Source organism: Lagopus muta, chromosome 3, assembly GCF_023343835.1.
Source record: "Lagopus muta isolate bLagMut1 chromosome 3, bLagMut1 primary, whole genome shotgun sequence".
Classification (NCBI taxonomy): Eukaryota; Metazoa; Chordata; class Aves; order Galliformes; family Phasianidae; genus Lagopus; species Lagopus muta.
Genome location: NC_064435.1, coordinates 89,960,785 through 89,983,287, shown reverse-complemented (window position 1 = coordinate 89,983,287; position 22,503 = coordinate 89,960,785). Strand labels below are relative to the sequence as shown.

At 46.2% G+C, this 22,503-nt stretch overlaps 1 protein-coding gene across 3 annotated transcripts in view; it reads right to left on the bottom strand.

The window, feature by feature from the left end:
• The window catches only part of SALL3 (spalt like transcription factor 3), a 20,623-nt gene extending 8,153 nt beyond the window's left edge, over positions 1 to 12,470 (bottom strand). For all 3 annotated transcript variants that reach the window (XM_048939053.1, XM_048939054.1, XM_048939055.1), the window contains exon 1: positions 12,195 to 12,470. In XM_048939053.1, coding sequence (XP_048795010.1) covers positions 12,195 to 12,273 — 79 coding nt within the window. In that variant the 5' untranslated portion in view covers positions 12,274 to 12,470. The remainder of the gene's footprint in view (positions 1 to 12,194) is intronic.
• Positions 12,471 to 22,503: the final 10,033 nt, after the last annotated feature.

Here is a 22,503-nt window from a genome sequence, read left to right as displayed (position 1 = left end):
TCTGCGCTGTGAATGTTATCTGTTTCCCGTCCTTGTAGAGCATCTCAAACATTATTTCCCTGTATCTTCCAGCACTGTACCTTCAAAAAGAGGTTACAACGCCACTGCGTACATACACAGCACAGAGCACTGAAGACATGTAGTTGGGGCAGCTTGTCAGTATAATACACCAAGATTTCCAATTGAAAAATTGTCACTTAAAAAAAAAAAAAAAGAGGACATTAAAATAGTATTTACACAAAATTCTTTTATATCTATCAGCTAAAAGAAAATCTCTTCTTGAGCACTGCTAGATTTCCACCTCCCCGCTTTTTTTTTTTTTTTTACTGTAGGGAGAATAAAATACAATTTAAAATATTCCAATATTATTTAAGACTTCTGCATAAGGTGTGGAACCTTGCATGGCTTGGGCTAAGACTGATAATCTAAAGCTGTTTCTGGACAACACTACACTAATCCTTACTGTAAATGATTCACTGTAAATGTAACTCTCATGACGTGTTACAAAAATGTCACAGGAGATGTTTCCCTACAGAAAAAGAGTGAAAGCATTATTTGCCACAAGAATCCTGAAGCCTAACTGAAAAATCTAAAGCCTTCCAAAATGAGAAAGGGAAGAAGCAGTCTTCCAAATCACACTGTCAGTACGTACTTCGATTTCTGTGAAGTGAAAGCATGATGAGCGCAGAGCAGCGAGGCACCCACACAAGCCTCCCTCCAGTCTTTTAGGACTAAGACAACTCAAACAAAGCTTTATTTACATTGCAGATTTACATTTTTACAGTCGGAGGGCCTGATCTTCTGGCCCTGTTCAGAAACCACTGAGCTCAGGGGCTGGTATTAACGACCATGCACCGAGCGACCATGCCTCTCCTAAGGCTTTCACTGAGCAGCTTTTCTAGTGCTAATTTCCCAAACTTGGTGGACTGGGTAAGCGCTGCCTACTATTGTCATCATACCATCATCACTGTCAACATCGTCGTCATCGTCAATACAACCACTTTTAAAGCACAGTTGCAAAGGAGGATTGCGTCTAAAAGGAGCTGCAAGCAGGGTGGCTCCTTTTCCAGGTTTTCGTCCAATGCACCACTGATTGCTTTTTATGGAGAGCTTAAACCTTGGGCAAAAGGTTTAAGAAATCAGTGCTGGATTTGGAAAATGTAGCCTTTCAAATATGTCTGCTGTCTGATCTACAATGAACCGATCGGACACCAAGAAGCTAATTATCTCAGACACTGTACAACCACCCTCAAGAACAAATGTGAATATTCACAATCCTATTTCAGAACAGGTGCTATTTTCTGCATTTTTAAGACAGGCTCACGGTCTCGACGTGTCAAAACTAATACATGTAATACATAAACTTCTGAAAGAAATCTAAACTACCATTGCCTACTGCCAGAGGTATCAATACGAACCTCTTCAGCATCTCAAGACAATAACCAGCCCAGTGAGCTAACGCACAAACTCAAGGAAGCAGCATTTTACATTTGAAACATAATTTTCAAGTGCAAGGGGAAAAAATCAGTATGGTATTTCTCAGCTGATCTGTGGCCTCTTGTGTTCTCAGTGAAGTTGATTACAAGCTTTGCATTATTTCAGAACAGTAAAACCTGGCTTTCACCCGTATGAACCAGGGACCCAGAGCTCTATTTTCTCAATATCACCTTGTATTCCTTATTTCCACTACTCTCAAGTCCTAAAAATCCTGAGAATGCTCTTCAAATTTCAAATCCAAGCATATCAAACTCATCGCCTGTCTTGAAATGTTCAAGGGCCACTTTTGAAAAAATATTTTAGAAAACTGCAAATAAGTTGTTAAAGTTGCCCATCCTGTGAAAATTGATTTCAAAGTAGATGTGGAAGAAAACTCACAAGCATTTTCCATTTGGGATAAATTTTTCTGGCTTTTCTTAAGAAATGAAACAAGTTAATCATAGAATCACTCAGGTTGGAAAGGACCTTCAAGATCATCAAGTCCAACCACAGCCTAGCCATCCTACCCTCACTCTAACAACCCTCTGCTAAATCACATCCCTGAGCACCACATCCAAATGGTTTTTAAACACATCCAGGGATGGCGACTCAACCACCTCCCTGGGGAGCCTATTCCAGTGCTTAACAACTCTCTCTGTTAAGAAGTGTTTCCTGCTATCTGTCTTGAAGCCTCCACTTTCTGTACTGCTAAGCAAGCAGATGACACAGCTGACACCAAAACAGATGCTGCTTTGCCATGGATGATGGCCCATTCCCTGATCAGTATGCTGAGAGAGTATCCATGGAAAGCAAACTATGGGCCTAGCCCAACAACCTATACTCATATGAGAAACTTTTCCCCACCTTAGACCTTTTCTCATCTTCAAAGTGCCACTAAAATGAATAAGATTGAAAGAGTACGACAACAGTTTCAGTACTGGGGCATACACTGCATCTTGCTTTTCAAGCATAATCACCATCTTCAGCCAGGAATAAGGCTTAAAAGCATATGACTCCATTGGAAAGGATATTTGGTTCTTTTTTAAACCTTGGTTACATTATGAATGACAAAAAGTAACAGAGAATGTTACCATCACTCTGAATTATAAAAAAAAAAAAAATTAGATCTGTTAAAATGTTAAGCAAAGAGATGTTTTCTACTTTCAGCTCATACTTTCCATGACAAAATGTATCTTTTTTTTTAATTTTATTTCTACATATTTTATTACTTGCTTTCATTTTCTGACGTCTTACAAAATGATTAGCTTAAGTAGAAAATATTTTTTCATTCTTTCCTTCCTCCTTTTTCTTCTCTCTTTCTTTCTCTTTCTGAAGAGATACAACTGTTTATATTATTACAGTGAGGATGTGACGCAGTGAAAATTTTCAAGGACTTTGGGGAAATTAATCGAGCAGTTGCTTAATCTTATAGACGGGCTGAATTTTGCAGTTCTTACTTACACAAAAGATGTTGAATGGGAGTTTTGTCAAGTAGTCAGGATCTCAGCCACTAATAACCTCCCGGTTATTTTCTTTTTCTCATTAGCAGTCTAACAGCTAACAGACTAATCTGAAGCTGCTACGGGATGCAAGATGAATTACAGCGCATAAAGCTTACCCTATGAAAACCAGTGAAAAATTGCAGCCAGCATCTCTCAAAAGGAACCTGGGAAGGCTCCTAGATAGGTACCAACCCACCAGAACTGCAGCGGCTCCAGCAGAGCGCTGCCACTTTGCAAAAATGGGGTCTGGCCCTAAAATTAGCCTCCAAAAATTCAATCTCAGGCGTTTTGAGAAAGTCACTTTGGGATCGTGATACCCGAAGCTGCTCAGACGCTCTGCTGACTCAGTGCAGGAGGTGCAAGGGAATGGCGCTGTGGGGATTCGTCCTGCCACAGCTCTGCAGGATGGAGCTGTGCGTGGCTGGGATGGAGTGCAGGCCTTCCTTTCTGCTGCGGGGCAGCAGGCGAGCAGGCAAAGGGCTGATGGGCTTCCTTCAGCCCACAGAAATTACCTTCAGAGTTAAGAAAAAATTGCTACAGCTGTTGATTTGTACACACAGGATCTGTGAGCCTGCTTCCACTACGGTGTTTTTACTCAGGTGTATTTTATCCCATGCACCACATGCAAGGAAAATACAATGACTACTTTTCCAAGAAGGACTGATATTGAACGTTACATTCTAGACAGCTTCATTCCACAAATGTACACTGCTTGCTAAACACTGCCTTTCTTAGGAACTGCTCCCACTTGGAAAAAGCCCCGACCAACCCTGTTGTCCTTCACTTTTGCTCCTGAATCTGATCATTTTCTCTTCAATTAAATCACATCCAGTTTTGTACACGGAAATAAACTTTTGGAAACGACTTCCGAGTTGCATGAAATAGGGAGCATTCCAAGAAGATGCTCTTTGGCAATTCAGTATTTTGCTACGTTTTGTTACCCTGAATCACACAGGTCTCAAATTGCACTTGGAGACACTCGGATAAAATCAGGTAAGAACATCCACATTTTCTCTGCTTTCATCTATTTCAAATTGCTTATACTCTCCCAAAGCAGAGATGTGCCTGGGAACTGGGAATCCAACCATCGTGTCAACAAAGTATTTTCTGCAACATCTTTTTTTAGACCATATGCTGTAACACAAATAAAAGCACGGGAAAACACAGTATGACTTATTATTATTTCTAACTCCTCAGCTTCGGTCTCACTGAGCTGATATGAAGAATGTATCAATATTTTCTCAATATGGGAATTTCTTTCCAGAGGAAAAATGACACCAATCATCAACCAAGAGACAGCGTGCATTCCGTGAAGGAGCTTCACAAAAAAAAACCAGCACAACTCTGTGAGGGTTAAGATCAGCTTCAGATGAAGCATCTGCTAGCTATGAAGACACGAGATCTCACCTGCAATTCTAGTAATTATTGCAAAGTGCAGCTCACAGCCCTTTTGTGTGTATTTAAGCAAGCAACACTATGAACACTGAGCATAGCTCACAGACACAGGACGATCATTTACTGTTCTTGCTGTGATAAGAAACAAGCTTGTTTTATACACAATTTAAATAAATTGTGATAATATATTCAAAAAAAACCCCATGAATTTGTTTTCAAAATTACCTTAATGTGGAAAGAGTAGCCTTATAACAATGTATTGATCGCTGAGAACAGTATTACTTTTTCCTTAGCTTGATCGTCTCTCATAACTGACTGAGCTTTTAAAGAAAGTTTTCTTAAATTGTTAGAACACGTTTATTTTCTTGCAAATTAATTCTTTTTAACTCTTTCTGATAGCTTTGAATCCCATAAAGAAAGATGAATTATCACATACTGAGCCCAAGCTGTGAAACAGGAGGAGACAAATAGAGACCCCTACTGTGTTTAACAATGTAGAAGAAATTCCAGACTCAATAGAAAAATTTTCTGTCCTTTTTCTCAGACCACAAAAGCTGTTAGTACAGATTTGAACAGTGGAGGGCACTCTTGCCATGCAAAAACTGTTCCTGACCTGGCACAATTTGTTTGATCTATTTGGTAGCCTCAATCTCAGAATTTGTTAAGTAACAGCCACCTGTGGCACAGGCACTAACTGTAATCTGTTTAAAATATTTGCAGTTCCTAATCTGTGCAGTGAAGCACTTGTTATCTTAAACACTGCTGCTGCTTTGCTACATGTATGCAGATGTGGAACAGATGCAAGCTTCACAAGTTGCTTTGAATACGTGTGCAAGATATGATACTAAACAAGATGTGCATTATGTTTTTTAGAATTATACAGGGAGCTCTTCTTTTGGCTTTCATGGCATATTTATGGCATTACAATGCGTAGAATTTATCATATTGTTTGTAGGAAGTAAGTTGATTTGGAACACAATTTGGAATCCTAAAAAACTGCGGTCAATACTTCTCACATGGATGATACAAATAATAATAATAATAAAGATATTTAAAAACAAAGAAAGGAATGGCAAGGAGTGGGACGCTAGGTTCCGTGTAGCTTTCCTATCCTGGGAAGTGTTTTAGTAAGCAGATGCCAAGCTGTGCCACTAACACCCTACAGAATGATGCTGGCTGCTCTCTGAACAACTGCGGCACAGCGCTGATGAATTTGTGCCCAGAGAATCGCAGTAAGAGAAGCCAACGGAGAGCCCAGTCCTCTATCTCCTAAGCATCTTGGAACTGAATATACAAGTACAGGAGGAGACGAAGGCACTACTCCTTTGAGTAAAATTCTTCACGTACAGCAGTGTCTGAAAGGGCAAACTCCAAGTGATACAATGCTGACCACGCCGCTTGTTGTGCTCATTTACCACTCTGCATACTGCACTATTGCACTGGACAGCAAAGCACACAGGGATCCAAACAAGCTAGCTTTCAGCATATCCATCTTTGGGGATGTTGTCACATCAACAAGGTGATAAAATAAAATTATCCAACAGTTGTAATAGAAAGAATCTCCCGAAAAACTGACCGGAAAGTCGGTTTTGATTAACTGAAACTAAAATACTGCGGCACCTGTAGGGTTAATTAAGCAGCTCAGGACTTTGGGCTTGACAAAAGGAAACATTTTCCTTCTCTAAGAACTGAAAACACTTCTGCTGAATTAGACGGGCATCTGATAAGCTGTACAGCATGTAGCAAACTCGCAGGGATCTCTAGTTAATACTCAAATTCAGTCTTAACACTTAACAGAACAGTGGTAAGCCGTGCTGCCAAGGTCAACTGCACAGATGTACTAATTGTATTATGAGCTTGACATCTAGTGGCCACCCCTGGCAGGGCAAAGCAGGCAAAGGTTAAATCAGCAAGCCTTGTCAAAGCACTTCTAACTACCCACCCTCGGGGAGGCTCCTCGGGAAACGAGAGGGATCTCTTCCACCCCACCTCGCCCGGCTCTGGGAGCCTGCAGTGCCGCCCCGACCCCCATCCGACCCCCAACTGACCCCCATCCCACCCCCACCCGGCACCCACCCAGCTGGGCCACGGATCCTGCAGGGGATGGACGGCCTTCCCCAGGGTTCCGGCATCCTTCGCTCTCTGGCAGGAGTTGAGATTTTTTTTTTCTGCTTCTTTTTCAACCAATGATTGGGTTCAAATTATGGGGAGGGTGGTGGGGGAAGGGGGTAAAAGAGGAGAAAAAACCCCCACAGTATTAGAGTTCAGCAATAAGAGTTAGTTATCCAAAGAGCAATTAGAGTTATCCGAAGGCTCTCTCAAAAGATTTAGCTTACTTCGTAACAGATGCTGCCCAAGTGTGCTCACTGTATGTATCCTAACAACAGCAAGATAATATGAAAAAAAAACCACTCTTTAGTCTCCTACCTGTTCATGTTCACATAAAAATGTGCTTTCTGACATCCTTTTAAACAACTGCTTTTCTGGCTTGCCCAGCTTTTAAGAGGTGTCCACCAATAAGAAGAAATGTGCTTTATGCCCAATTCACGACAACTGAACCAGCTCCTAGAAGTATATTTTATCCCAAATTCACATCTTTTTATTCCGTTTTTCTTTTTCTTTCTTTCTTTTCAACTGCTGCAGAACCTTCATTATGTTTGGTAGTAATTTTTAAGAAGGTAAAGGAAACAGGATTTTGTCCCTCTGCATGGAAACGTGCAACTCGGTAAAAATTTGCTGCTGGAACTGGATTTACTCCTGCTTCCTCTGGACAAAAAAAAAAGATATCTAGAAAATCACTCCTATTTTACAAATGTCACGTAATAGGCAAACTGATTTTTGCATACTTTATTTTCTAAAAAGTGTCAGTACTCAGCTACTTCAATTTCCTGCCAGACCTGGATTATTATCAGCAAAAGTGACTGACTCGTGTCCTGACTGATGGATACTCAACAGATAGGCTTGTCCAGGCTGGGCAGTCAACTGATCAAATAAAGGAAAAATGCAAAGAAAATCTTCCTAGGAACCCAAGTATTTTTCAGAAATGGCACTAATTCTCTTTATTAATTTGTGTATTTTCACTCTGAAAATTGAATTGTAGTTTTTCCTCTTCCTTAGGCAAGGACAAGTAATTATCAGCAGCTAAAATGTATGCATATTAATAGCTTAATTACACAGATCCTAAACCAATACCTTTCAAAATTTCCTTCCTCCCACTCCCAGAAAGGGAGCCCTAATATCTACCTTGGGAGATGGTAAGAATTCCTCAAGATCAGCAGCGCCAGATAAAATCTGACCCACTTTGGTCTACTTGCAGCATTTCTACACACACCAGCAAATTGGTTAATTGTTGTAGCTTGCTTGTTATTCCAAGTATTTTCCTATTGATAACATCGATCAAAGCACTTGGAATACTTTAAAAATGATATAAATGCAAATGTTACCTGGTTTTAATGCCATCTCTGTCGTAATACCCGAATTATTTATACAAAGAAGTTTCAGTTCTCTTTTCTTATCAAAGAGGCCGTTTATAGCAATACTCATTCGGCCCCTTTGTTTTTAAATCAAACAAACTAAATATTCCTTCCAGTAGCCTCAGAACAGACATTTGCAAGAATCACCCAAGTTTCCTGAGACGGCTGCTTGTGACTCCTCAAGTTTTCAAGGCAGCAGTGCCTGAACGACACGCAATGACCTCTATTCTTGCATGTAGGAACGTCCTTTCAAAATGTATTTGCAGATACAGTGAACACACTCACACGAAGCTGGCTGCTCCGTACAGGATGATGCAGTTTCCACAGCGGAGCATGCGTGTCTGTGAACGTATTCCAAAGCAACACTGAGCGCAGTTACCAGCTACTCAGAGCTGCACCTTCCAATTCCACTTAAGCAGTGTGATAGAGAGCCATTGGTTTACACAACACTGTTTGTATTGAGGAGCAGGGGGGAGAAAAAAAGGAAAAACAACACGCCACCTCAACAGGCAGGTTCAGCTCTTAAAAAACAATTGCAAAAAGCAGGAGAGAAAACTGTCATTGCACAGTTGACTGTACGGTATCCCATTCACCTATCTTTGGCAGTAACTTCGCATGAGGAAGTCCAAAGCATCATTTGTTGTCATCCCTACTCACTTGTGCACTGTAAGAAGTGCTTCTCAGCATGTAAAAACCCCTTTTCTTGTACCCATGTTAAAATACAAATGCTGTACCTACTTTTGCACTGTATCTATAATTCTGATTCAATTTTAATCTGTTGAATTAGGAAAGCGCATTAGAAATGTAATTCCAGCTGTTACAGTTTACTGAGAACAGCTTTACATTTACTGAGAAACCAAGATTATTGTATACAACGGGCAGCCACTCGAAACCTTCTGCTGCTATTTTTAAATTATTTCCATCCTATCTTCTAATTTAGCAACCTGAAAGTGTATCTTTAACAGATGCCATTCATTCGCTCTTCTGCAGCTTAAGTATCGAAGTAATATGTCATCACTAGGTGCCTGCAAACGCTCCCCCTCAAAATAGTTTTAAAAATGTATTTTAGAACCTCCCTTCCAACAATAAAATCCCGAGTGTAAATTTGTAGTTGATGGCGTTTCCGACTACCTTCAGATTTCAAACCATTTCTCACCATTATGCATTGCCCTGGTTGCACGCAGTTCTCTTACGCCGCAGTCCAGGCTCACTATAAAATTCTTTATTATGGTCCTTAAACTCCCGTGGTAATGTTAGCAGGGAAGTTGTGGTGGGTGCAGACAACTTGCAGCACGGCCTAATGTCAGTCTGCCCATTTTGCTCCCCAGGTTTCTTTCTGCTTGTAGGAACGTCCCTTTGCTCTAAGGGATTGCCTTTAGGGAACGTTCACGTTGAAATGCCTCACTTAAAGTCTACGTCGAGGTCGTACTAAACATGATTTTATTAAATAAGTAATAAGCCCAATTTGCTTCGTCTTGTGTTAACAACAACTTCCCCCTCCCCCGCCCACCCCCCCTCTCCCATTGAAGATAACAGCCAAATTAATGAAAAGGCTGCATGTATCAAATAATGCTGCTCAGGCACTTTGCTTTTAAACAAACCCACAGATATCCCCGTGCTGTGGGAACTGCTTTTGGCTCGTTGCAAAACACGCTCTGTAGCACTGTAGCAATACCTTGATTACAGCTGCTAAGAGAAATGAAAAATACTGACTGGACGAGAAGTGCTTTAATTTGTGAGATTGGGAGCACTCGTTATATCTGGCCTATGAAATTGCTTTCGGTATAGCAATCGTTAGGCTTCCTAATGCAGCACGTAAATGATTTACACTGCATTAATGTGCACTAGATAGCCCTCTGCTCGTGTGTGCTGAGTCCACCTTGCTCACAGATCTCAAATGAAAGTGAAAAACCAACAGCTCTACTTCAGCTTGTTAATCGTTAACTACGAAGGGTTTCACTCTACTAATTAAAATATGTTTTAATAAAAGGGAACGTAGCACAATTTGATAACAGCCTTCTAAGGCTGAAAAGTATTTACATTGTTGCATTTTAGGGCTGCTGTGAAAGCCGATTTTGTGCTATTCAGGGACCACAATAATAACGCTTTAAAATTCCTCACTGGGATGCAATGTAGTCCTTTTGATGGAAAGACTGTCTTTCTCATTCGGCAGAAATAAATCCATTCATTTGATCATGTAGTCATTGAGGGCAATACAAAACAAACCAAGTGTGAGAAATTCTATGTGATGAAGTAAACAAAACAAAACCCCCCAAAAAAGGGGAGAAAAAAAAAAAAAAAAAAAACCATTTCCATGACAAAAAGATTCTTTGTCCTTAATCTACCCACCATATGCAAGCGTTTCTTTTTAGCATATCTCTTGTTCTAATCTCGGGTGACATGGACATAGATAAGATTCACAAAACAAAACAAAAACCTAGTTTAACAATTTTTTTCCCCCAATTTATTAACTCGCCAGGAGTGTCCTAATGAAGTAGTGGGGTTTTATTTTGCTGTACTGAAGTGGGTTCGGAGCATTTCAAAGTCTGCAGTACTAGTGAAACATTCTCAAATAGAATCCACCCCAACAGAGGCTGAGCTCAGCTAATCGTCGTGCTGGCTTTTCTTTTTTTATTTTTCCCTAATAAAATCGTAATTCTCATCTGCTTGCCTGCACTTATTTTATTTCGCGTTGCCAACGCTTCCTAAAAACCCTATTCCTGTTTGCACTGCTGTGCTGCTCCGCTGTGACAGAAGGAAGCATTTCTCTGGGTTATTGTCAATACCCAGTGGGTTTTCCCGGAGCAGTGGCAGCAACCCCATCCTAACTGCCCTGACAGAGTGGGACGCATCCCGGATCCCGGCCACCCCGAGGAGGGCTTACAGCTTTGCCGATCTGACAGATGTTTTAACCCGATGAAGAGGATCCACACTGCCTTAAGCTTCCAGGCAGTAAAGTTTAGATACAATAGTCTAAATCCTCCTCGGGCTCCAACTTTGTTGCCTTTCCTCACCTACAGAAGCAACTTCTAGCTTTGGAACAGGAAAACGACTCTTTCTCTTTTCATTCTGAAGGGAGGGAAAGTGGATAAAGGATAGGGCCTACACGGAAGGCAGAAGACACGGGGGCTCCCATTTAGTTTTGCAAGAAGCCGAGAAGGTAGGGAGCTACCGTGCACAGAAGGGAAGAAAAACTTTCAAGTGGAAGCCCTCAACTTAGCCCGGGGTAAGCGAGGAAGGGCTGTGGCATGCCTTCGCACGCTGCAGCGCCTAGGGCTATTTCAATTGAAAGAGAGAAAGAAAAAAGAAAGAAAGAAAGAAGAAAAAAAAAAAAACAAAAACAAACTGCCCTTCTCTTTCTACAAACAGTCCGGCGAGGTGGAAATTAGGAGCGATTACAGCCCGAATCCGTCCCGCTTTAGACACTTGTTCACGAGCAGAGCGGGCCGCCCAGATGCATAAAGCGAGTGTGGCGTGTCTGCGTGTGGGGAGGGAGCGAGGAATGGCGGATGGGCGAGCGAACGGCCCTTCCTCGGCGCCTGCAGCCGGCGCGACAGGGGCCGGTGGCGGCGGTGGCACCGTGTCACCTCCCACCGCTCAGAACCGGGAGGCGGCGGGGGGAGGCAGCGCAAAGGGGGGGCGAGGAGCCGCTCGGGCTCCTCGGAAATACCCCAGCCTACCCCGCTGCTCTCCCTGGGCTGCCTCCGTTCGAAGCCCGGAAGGGGCTCCCCCAAACCACGCCGCCCCAAAGCCAGCGCCCGGTTGAGGGAGCCTTCGGCAGACAACGATGCGGGGCCGCCCCGGGGGTGAGACCTGGGAAGATCGCATCCCCCGGCCCGCGGGACCCCCGTTGCCCCAACTTTGGTGTCGGAGGGCTAGGGTAGCGTGGCTCCGGCCCGAACCTCCAGGGGAGATGAGGGGTGGAGGGGGGGAGGTGGGGAGGGATGGAAAACCGGTGCAAAAAAAAAAAAAAATACAGAGAGGGAGAGAAGCACGGAGGAGTGGAGGAGGCGGTGCTGCTCCCGGTGTCCGCTCTTGCGGCTGCCCGAGCCCGGTCAGAGGGAAGGAGGCAGGGCCTGGCCCGGCAGAGAGCCCCGCCGTGAGAGCTGCGCTCGGGTGGCCGGCGGGGAATCGCGGGGAGGGCCGCTTGGGCAGGGGGTGGGCTGCCGAAACTTGGCTGAACTGCGAACTTCTCAGTTCCGCCGCCTCTTCCCCCGGCTGCTCGAATTCCCGTTCTCCCGCTGCGGAGTAATTACGCTCCCGTGCTCAGCAGCACCGTAAACGCACCTATCTCCATCCGAAACGCGCTCACAAAAGAGACAGAGAAAGAGGCGCCGGGAGCTCTTACCGTGCTCGGAAACTACCTCCGCTTGCAGCTCTTCGTCCGATTTGAGATGCTGGGGTTTCGCTTGCTTTCGACGAGACATGCTGCTAACTGAGCCGTCTTGACTCTGCTTTTTGCAGAGGCATCAGCGACGCGGAGGTGGAAAGGGGAGGAGGGGGGGGAGGAATTGGGAGCGAGGGGAGGGGGCTGGAAATAACTGTTCGCAAATAAAAAGTCGAGTTGCAAAACAAACCAAACAAACAACAACAGAAAAGGCGACCAACCCCACCGAGGAGGAGAGGAGGGAGAAAAAAGGAGGAAAAAAAAAAAAAAAAAAAAAAAAAAAAAAGCAAGGCTAAGCAACCAAAGCGGAGTGAGCGGGCGGGCGTGCAGGGCTCAGCCGGGCGGGCTGTGAGCGGCGCGGGGCTGCGGGCGCGGCGGGCTGGGGCGGCTGCGCGGAGCGCGCATGGGGCTCCGTAATTAGGCTAGTGAATAATGCATGGCGATTAATGGTGCTGGGGGCGAGCGGGGATTGGCGCGGCTCCAGCGGACTCGGGCTGCATATGGAAATGAAGGACAGGCTCCGCAATTAGCCGCTCCGCTCCGCCGGGGGATGCGGCTCCGCGGCAGCGTCGCCCGCTACGGGCACTGAGCGCGGCGCAGGGGCACGCAAACAGCGCGCAGCGGGGCTCTGGGCTGCACGCGCTGTGCACAACATATGGGCCAGGTTCGCTTCTCGGGGGAGGTCACGATCCTCGCCTTTCTGTCTTTCTTTTCCCCCGGCTCTCAGTTTCTTTTGCTCTGCTTTCTTCTGTTCTCTTCGTTTTTTGGTTTTTTTTTGTTGTTGTTGTTGTTATGGTTTTTTTTTTCTCCTGATTTTTTTTTTTTTTCTTCACATCACCTCGTCTCTCCTGGTCTCTCTTTCCTCAGAAGTTGATCTGCGAGGCATCTGCTTTCTGTGTGCGTGTGAGTAATTTCTTTCCGGGAGAAAAAACTTTTGTGAACGCTTCTCTTTCTTTTCTGTGTGCCTGTGCGTCGTCCGCTCTTCTCTCCCTTCGCTTTTCACGTGCTTCTCCGTAGCTCTCCCATCCTGTCTCCTGTTCTCCGTCTCCCCTCCCGGCTGACTTTTGTTCTCTCCTCTCGGAAGCGCACGCACAGGAGACCTCGGGCAGTTTTGTCTTTCACCTCTCCTTCCTTCTTTGTCTTGCAGCTTCTTTCTCCGAGCAGAGGCTCCCCGTTGGTGGTGGTGCTCACTTCCTGTTGTCCATTGGTAGGAAGTTTTTTCTTTGTCCCTCTCCCACAGGTCGGAATGACTTTGTGGGACGCTCCTCACCCCCTCCCCAGCTCACTCGCGCGTCCTCTTAGCTAATGACAGCGGTCTCGCGGACGCGCCGATGGGCCGCTCCTCGCCGCCCGGCACACAGCATCTCTCCTCTCCCGGCTCTGAGGCCGGGTGCCGCCGTTACCGCTGGGCTGCAGCCCCCTCCCCGCCTCGCCCCGCTCCGCTCTCAGCGCTGCCGGCAGCCTCTCCCCGCCCGCTCCGCTCCGAGCCGCTCTGCGCGCCCCGCGGCCGCTCCTGATTTCGGGCAGATAAACTTTCAAGTTTGGGAGCGGTGCGGGGCTCACGGCGGCTCCTCCTACTCTCCTCCTCCTCCTCCGCCTCCCCCCGAGCCGCGCTGCCGGGGCTGCGGCCGGGGCTGCCCCCAGCCCGCTGCCCGCCGCCTCCCCGCTCCCTTCTCCGCACGCACCTTCCCGACGGCGGCTTTTCTCCTCGGACCCCACTTTATTTATTTATTTTTTTCCCCCCCCTGAAAGTGCGAAGGGAGGGGGTGGGGGGTGGGGGGGAAGAAGCACAGCCATCCCCCTCTTCCCCCTCCCGCTCTCTCCTCTATCGCATTACAAGTTGCCGGGAGCCGGGCCGCCTCCCCGCCGCGCCCCCCCACCCCCCACTCGCCTGCCCGCCCGCCTGCCCGCCCGGTCCCGCCGCCGCCGCCGCCGCCGCCACGAGTTGCCGCTCCGGGGGCGGCCTCGCCCGACAGCGCCGGGCGCCCATGGCACAGATCCGCCGCTAGGATGTACCCCACCGTCGCCGATCTCCACCGCGCAACGCGCAGCTCCGCGCCTGAGTGTGCGTGTGGCCGTGCGGGGGAGGTTCCGCCAGCTGTTCCCCTCCTCTTGCTTTTTTTTTTTCTTGTTTTTTTTTTTTTTTTTTTTTTTTTTTCCTTTCTTTCTTTCTTTCTTTTCTCTTTCTCTCTCTTTATTATTATGATTATTATTTTAAGTGCCCCTTGCAGATTGACTCCCGGCGGTGCTGGCCCCGGCCCTTGCGCGGGCGCGCAGCGGGGGCGAGAAGCGCCGGGCAGATTTGCGCATGAGGCTGGGGAGCGAGGCGAGGCCGAGTGAAAGGGATTTCCTCCTAATACCCCCGCCGCAGCCCGTGTAATCCAGCCCTAGTCCTTAAAACACACTAACCCCGGCTGCTTTGGGAGAGGACTCTGTGTAAACTTTCCCTGCTGATAGCTCCCTTTATCTCGGGCGTCGCGATACCGCGTCTCCGGGCTCACGCTTTATCCCCCGCTTTGCTTCTGGTGGGCAAACCAAATAAAGTTAGAAGCGGCAGTTTAGGCCACTCCGGGGAGCTCGGTGACGTGCAGACTACCAGTGGTTTCTGCGGTGCAGATATTCGTTAAAAACGGGCGCGATCCTTACGAGAAAAAGTGCTGAAACGCCAAATCTGTGCCATTTGGCTGTCAGACGGGCGTGCTTTTCTGTCCTTCGTTTAGCGGGATGCGTACACGAGACCCCTCTCGTTGATCGTTATAATTTGAAAGCTTTGTTTGCCGTCTATATATCTAACGCGTGTTCTCTCCGTGTATCCATCCTCGCTGAAAGTTTGGTCGTACTGAGAGCGTCTGAACTAAAATATCCAGAGACGATCGCGAAGGCTGAAATCTAATGTGATTTTCTAGTATGAAGTGGGAGGGGACGAGCCCATTAATTGAGCTTAAACCCCCCCCCCTCCCCCCATCAGAAATAGGGATTTATTGCACACGAATAACACGTTATGCCGTGTGCATATGCTGCGTTATGTTGCAGGCAGAGCGCAGGTGAAAGCGAACGTCTGCGGGCATTGCGGCACCGCAGCCGCGGGCAGGGGACTGGAGTTGAGGCTTCTCCTGAGGCTCTGAAGTCCATTTTCCCCGATCTGCGCGAGGTGAGGGAGCTCCGCCGCCTCCCACATCTGCAGCGTGTGCCTGGGATGGAAGAGGACGCACTTTAACCTCTCCCAGGCATTTTTCCCGAATTGCACTGAGTACCAAAACTGGGTCAATTTTCACTTAGTTCACTTCTGAAGGGATCTCTTGCTGTTGTTCAAACAACACTTTTGTTTGTTTGTTTGTTTCTTTGTTTCTTTCCCTAAATTTGGGCATTTTCCATTGCTCAGTGCCTCGTACGATTTCTGGAAGAGCCTTTCAAACGTGCTTTTCCTGGAGCGGTATTAAAAAAAAGCAACTAGCAACCCTTTGCGTTGTGGAAACAAAAGTTTGTCTGCTGGGAAAAAATGATCGAAAATTAATATGATCTTGCGGGACTTGAGAGAATCTTTAAGTGGAAAATTAAATAATCCTGTCTTTAATGCTTAATGAACAACGGAGAACAGAACAGTCAAGAAGGGCATAATTACCAGATTTGTATCTCTCGACATTACCATATTCTAGGGTTTCAAGCGATACATTTGACGGTTTCCTTTTCTCTCGCCCCGCTCCGGGAGAGAGATGGGAAAGGAGCGGGGCGAGGTGCGGCAGCCCCCCGGGGAGCGATGGGGATGCGCCCGGGAGCGGCCCGGCTCGGAGCGGCGCGATGCGGAGAGGGAAACTTCCTCCGACCCGCGGGGAAAAGCCCGGAGGAGTGGCGCGCTCGGAAGGAGGGTGGAAAGTTATGAAGTGATACGCGTCCCTCCGGCCCCTGCTTCCCCCCCTTCCCCCCCCCCCCCCCCGACCCCTCTCCCCTCCCCGCGTCTCTCCGTTACACCGCAAAAATTTTCCACCGGCCTTTTATAATTCATCTCCCTGACTCGAGGTTTGAATCTAAATGAATAAGAAACGACGCTCTGGCTGAAGTTGGGCTACGAGAAACGAGGCCGATTCGGGGGCGAAAGGCTGAGCCGCGCAAATCTGTGCGCGCCGCTCCGGGTGCGCGCAAGGGAAGGGCCGCCCACCCGTGTCCGCTCCCCGCTCTGTCGAAGCGCCGTGCCGGCGGTGGGACGCAGCAGCTGCTGTGCTCTGCGCACTTAAACCCGCTCTGCTACTTGCCGTCTTCTCTTGCGGTGTTTCTCGCACCCTTTCATGGCGTTTTTTCTTCTCCCCCCCTTGCTTAATAATATTAGATACTTCTTAGCACTCCGTTGTTCTTTTTTTTTTTTTTAATTATGGACGTGAATGGGATGCCTGCTTACTGGTTTGCTTTAATTTGTATCCTCGCGTAAGCCTTCAGAAAGTTTATCTGCAGGATCGACTCCACAAAGACCGTAGAAGTAGTTCCGTCTACACTTAACGCTTTATGCAAGATTGTTATTCCTAAGCCCATCAAAATTGCCAACATGCAGTTAAGATGGATGTGGCATTCAGTGCAATCCGACTGCTGTATTTCATTGTTATTTTGCTCAGCAACTTTATTCAAAGGGCGTGCAATTATTTCGACTTTATTTTCCATCGTCTCCTGCTCTTCCTAGCAAGCTGAAGCAGTCTCTCTTCCCACTCTTTCTTTTTTTTTTCACCATAACTTTTGTTTGAGGACCCTGGGGTTAAATTCAACATAATTTCTTCCGTTTAAAGCTGCGACAACTGACCGCTAATTCCTTCTCACATGAGCAAAGATATTACCATACTAATATTATTATTGGTAAGAAGAGGTAATTGATAACACCACCTGCCACTCTGCAGCAATCACGATGATAAATGTTTCCATCAGAGGGAAATCTGTGCTTGGTCTACCACAGCCTAAGCCAAACAGCATGTCAAATGTCAATTATAAAGATGTTTCTTTTCTATTACAATTTTTGTGTGTGTGTGTGTGGAAAGTAACCAGCCCCACCACGAGATGTACAGAGCTTGGAGCACAACACTGCCTGAACGTTTTGCCTTAAACATTCGAGTTTCTTTTCTTTTTATTTCATATCACTCCGCTCTTGGATCTAAATAAACATCCATTCATGTACACAAAAGCTTACGCTCACACTTAGCGAACTCCAATTACCACCCACTTCCGTTCCTTCACCTAACAGATGACACGTTCAGTTAAGCAACAAGCTGAAATACTTCGCAGAATGTCTTTCATACGCATAGCTACGGGGGTATTATCAAGGCAACAAGCATTTCAGAGCAAGCATACCTGCCGGAGGCACCTGTACATGCACATACGTATGGGTGGTGCACGGATGAAAATGCTGCATTTCTGTCCTAAGGAAGGTCTGCCCATGCCGCAGGAGGTGCCGTGGGTGCAGCTGCTTACTTTAAAAGCAATGTCTTTAGCCCCTTTGCAAAAGGCTGTGTTCTTCCCCAAATGACTGGTGAGATGGATATTGAAAGGCAGATATATGTATATGCATACCACAGGGATGCGCACGCAATGCAACACTGTTCAGTAACTTTAGCTCTGTAAATAGTGCTGTCAGGTATAAAAACTTTCATCCCCTTGGCTACTGATATGCTCAGAAGATTATTATTGGTTTGTATTAATAGATTCAGGCCTCAAAAGACGAAATCAGCTATTGATAATTGCAAGAAGTATACAGCAGCTCCTGTATCGATCGGCTTGTCCCTTATTCCCCTGGTATAGGAGAGATAAGAAGACACACTCTTTAGTGCAATATAATTTCTTTTGACCTATCTGCTTGCTACAGACTTATGATGAATAGCCGGAGTGGTTAAAGTCCTTTATCACGAAAGTTACCCCTTGATATAATATTGATTCTTTATAACTAGCTCCAAACACAAAAATCAAACTGTCCACTTGACCATCATCATCATCAATATCATCACAAAGGCTCCGGAATAAAGATCAGCACAGGACTGAAAACGTTTTCTATAATCTGCCCACCTAATCTTTATTTGTTGATGATGAAAGGAGAAGGGGTGTGCATGTGTGTGTGTGTGTGTGTGTGTGTGTGAGCGGGGGGGGGGGGGTGGGCATCGGAACAGGGAATGTCATCTGAGCAAATAGAAAAAAAAAACCCACACAGGAGGTTAAGAAAAAAAAGCCCGCTCAGCCTCCTTGCCAAGAAACCCAATGATGATGATCACAGAAGTTAATGATCGTGCCCCGAAGCTCTGCTTTCCTAGAGGAGGGGAACCCCGCTCTCGGAAGGCCCGGCTTTGGGTTTATGCTTCTTTCTCTTCCCTGAGCGGAGCGGTCCGCAGTGAAGGCAGAGAGTTATGTAAGAAAGCAATCACGGCACAGAGCTCTCAGGCAACGGTACTCCTTGCTTAGCATCAGCACTAACGAGTCGTCCTCTCCCCTCGCCCTTCCACAAAGCGATCCGTCATTTATTTCCAGATCACCTGTAAAAAAGCCAAAAAAAAAAAAAGAAAAAAAAAAAAAAGAAAAAAAGAGATTAAGGAACGAGCCGCCGATAGCGCTTCGTGCGCAATAACTATCGGCTGATGTAGAAAAGAAAGCATAATCTACATGTATATTGCCTTAAATGAAAGGTATTCCCTTCTCCTTCCCTCCCTACAGTACCGGCATGCTTTTGCTGAGGGCTGCGTTTGCACAATCGCCAGTAATTACACGCGTGTGTCCACCGGGAGAACGAAGGTTGGGAAGGTGGGAGGTAGGACGTGATTCCTCTTTGGAGCAATCAGGATTGGGAAAGGTTTCATTCCGTGCAGACGGTACGTTGATCATATTTAATGGGCTCGTTAAGCTCGCTCTCCAGCCGAGGTACCGTCTGAACGCAACTTTGCGCTTCTCAGGCGAGAAGGGGAGGCGACGAAGCCGGGCGCAGAGCGGGGAGGAGAGGGCTGAAAGCGGCCGCGGCGGCTGAAGTTGCGCTCGCTCCATCCAAAGCCCCAGGGGAGGGCGCAGGGAGCAGACGGGCGGGGAGGTGGGAGGGGGCAGGACGGCGGAACCCGACCGGGTCGGACCGGGCCTGAATCGCCCGGGTGACGGGGTTCCCAAACGCCGCGGCCCCGGGTCGCGACGCCGCCGCCGCCGCGTCCCCGCAAGGCCGCCCCGCATCCCTCCCGCCGCCGAGCTGCCACCTGCATCGGGACGGCTGGGACCCGGCCTGGGGGTCGCGGTCCGGAGATGTCCCGTCCCCGATATCCCTCCTCCCTCGGTCCGGGGGCGCAGCCCCAGCCGGTGGGAGCAGCCGCGGCAATTGCTGTCAGAGCGCTCCGCTCCTTGTCACAGGCGAAGCTTCGCTCTCTCTGAGCGGCTCATCATTATATATTTTAAAAGCTTTCCTCAACACTCTTTCTCTCCTCGCTCCTCCACACCGAAACGCTGCAGTGGGTCATCAAAAAAAAAAAAAAAAAAAAAAAAAAAAAAAGAGGGGGGGAGTGGATGCAGTAAATATCGAGATCCTGTGAGGCCTCTCTGGGCCACACGGACATGCACAACTCCTGATGAGACCCCCATCCCAGCAGACGTCTCTGAAGAATTGCTCACTGACCTTTGCAGGAGATATTGTTGGAGGGGGGGAAAAAAAAGAAGAATTAAAAAAAAAAAGGGGACAGCCTTTTGTCTGGGTTATGACATGACTTGAAATTAATTATAAAACAGACGTTGCAAGTGCACACCAGGGAGCAGAAGGTATTCTTGAGATTTCACTGTGTTTGGGGATATCGAGGCAGGGCTTCTCAGTCTGATGTGAAGCGGTGTCTTCTTAAAACCAGGTGATGACAGAAGGAAAAAAATAAATGAAGAAATGAAAATGTGCAGCTGTGTCAGGCTAACTGGTGGGAGGGGTGTGGAAGGGGAGGGGTACAGAAGGGTGCTTTTGCTCTTCAAGTGCTGTTACAGAGATAAAGTTGATCAAATGATGACGGTCGCTGTTTTTTTTGGTTGTTGTTGTTCAGCATTGAATATCTTTACTATGACCTAAATGATATGTTTGCTATTGAACTTCTGGAAACGCATTCATGCTTCCTTGGCAGGTCTAGGTGTAAGAGTTGATGACTAACAAAAGTAATATAGATTAGAATCAATTCCCCTTATCTGGTGACAAAAAATAACATCATGTCAGCAGAGTGTACATCCCGCCGTCAAATGACACAATATAATTTGATTAGTTGAATAAATAATCAGGTATGCCCAGACATATAGGTCACCTACTTGCAAATTAGATTACTCTGCTTGCGTACAGGCAGCACCTGATTAGGAAGCAGCTTCTCTTCGTGTCACTCTATCCTCCCTCCAGAAAGAATGGCTGATATTTTTGAATGCAAGCGTTCTTCAAAATGCTCCTATGTTTTGCAAATCCCGTGTGTGCTTGCATGCTTGCACGTAGCATTTTTGCAGTCTGTGTTAGAGATGTCACCTTTACTACTGAAAACTAGCCCAGTTTTCTATTTCCTTTCTGAGCATTTGCAAGTTTTAAATGATAGCCCCTGTGCTACGTTCTGAAATAAGGATAGCTGAAACACTACCTTTTTGAAAGCTAAGAAGCATACATTTCCATAAGTGATTTTGACTAATCAGCTGTGACTGCATACCCATATAAATAACAGGAATGTGGGAAAGAATACAGTTTTAGATAAGGGAGTGTGGAAACATGCAAATTCTGATGTCCAGGTTGAGAAAGACCCTTGATTCCCCAAAGCAGTTTGTTGGCCTTCTGATATTAACCATTGGGCAGAAATGGGAGAAAGATCTGAACGTGGTCAGAGGTTCTTAAAGGTTTTGTTTCCTGTGGGATTTGAATCTTCTTGAAAGACACTGTTGGCCAGAAGGATAAGATGAAAAAGCTTTCTTGGTATTGACACTTTTCCTATAACTTGTGAATTTTCACAAATAAAGTGGGTAACACCCCGGGATACAGTTGTGATGAGATCATGTGTGTCAGTTCCTGTAGCCTGGATTAGAGTGACTTGGAGATGCGCGCAGAAACAGGAGGAAGAGCAGAAAGCAGAGCCTATAACCTATACTTGGTAAAGAAGCCCTGTTAAGAGGAAGAAAAAGAGCAGTTTGGGAAAATAGATAGGAGACTTTGAGACATCCAAGTAGTAAGAGAATAGTGGTAAGGGCAAAAAGGTGAAGCAGAAATGGTTGGGAAGCAAAATTACATGGATACAGGGAGAGGAGGGCACTGTGTGACTGTTGGGAGAAATATGTGTTTGGGGAATATTAGCACTGCATTTGTAGATGTTATCAAATGAAAAATTACAGCCTTTGCCTTACAGAAAGAGTGAGGTAAGATAGGATTCTTAAAATCTTACTCAAGTTGGTAGAACCATGTTCTGGAGGATTTTTGCATGCCAAACTGTGGATCTTGCTTAGTATTCTTTTCTTTGAATGTAGTATGAAATATGGTTCAAAAAGTCTCGAAGCATAGACAGACACAGAGGCTGATATCCCACAGGTCACAGCTTCTTTGGGCATGTCATTACTAACATGGAAAAATAAACCCTCAAGTAATTCTACCCTGATACTTTCCTTTGCTTTCTTAGGTTGTACTCAGCTGGCTGTGTGTCCTTTTCCATATACAGTCTTGTATTTAAGGTGTGTATTTCATGTATTTATGCATTTTAGCTTCAGCTGCTTATGACGTAGCCTCAGAAGAGAAATCCTCCTCTGGTACGTACATTTGACTTCTCTGCTTGTGTCATCAGACAGCACTTTCACTAGTGAAAGGTGGAAGATGGTGGTATCTGTGGTAGGGGTAGGCACTCATGAAATTTGTGAAGTACCACGGCTGGCTTGTGGACGTTTTCTTAATGAGAGCAGTGATGCTCCCCACTGGTGATTTTCACCATTATAGCAAGATCTCTGCCACTACTGTGACCGAAATCAATTGATCAGTCAGTCACTCTGCCTGCCTCTGTCTGCTGGCAGAAGCAATGCTGCAGTATCTATTCTCACTCCCCTTTGCAAGAATGAAGAATGAGTTTCATTCCTCTGCTTGGAATCTGTTTCCTGAATTCAACGTGGTTGTATTTGTGTATATATATGTATATTTAATAGTTGCACACAAGGCTGTGCAAGGATATCTGTACAGGTCTGGAAACTATTGAGCCACCTCTGTTCTCTCTTTCATACACACAGGGCTTGGTTTCAAAATAGCATCCAGCCATGCACACCTCTCTGCAAAAATGACTACCCTCAGGATCAA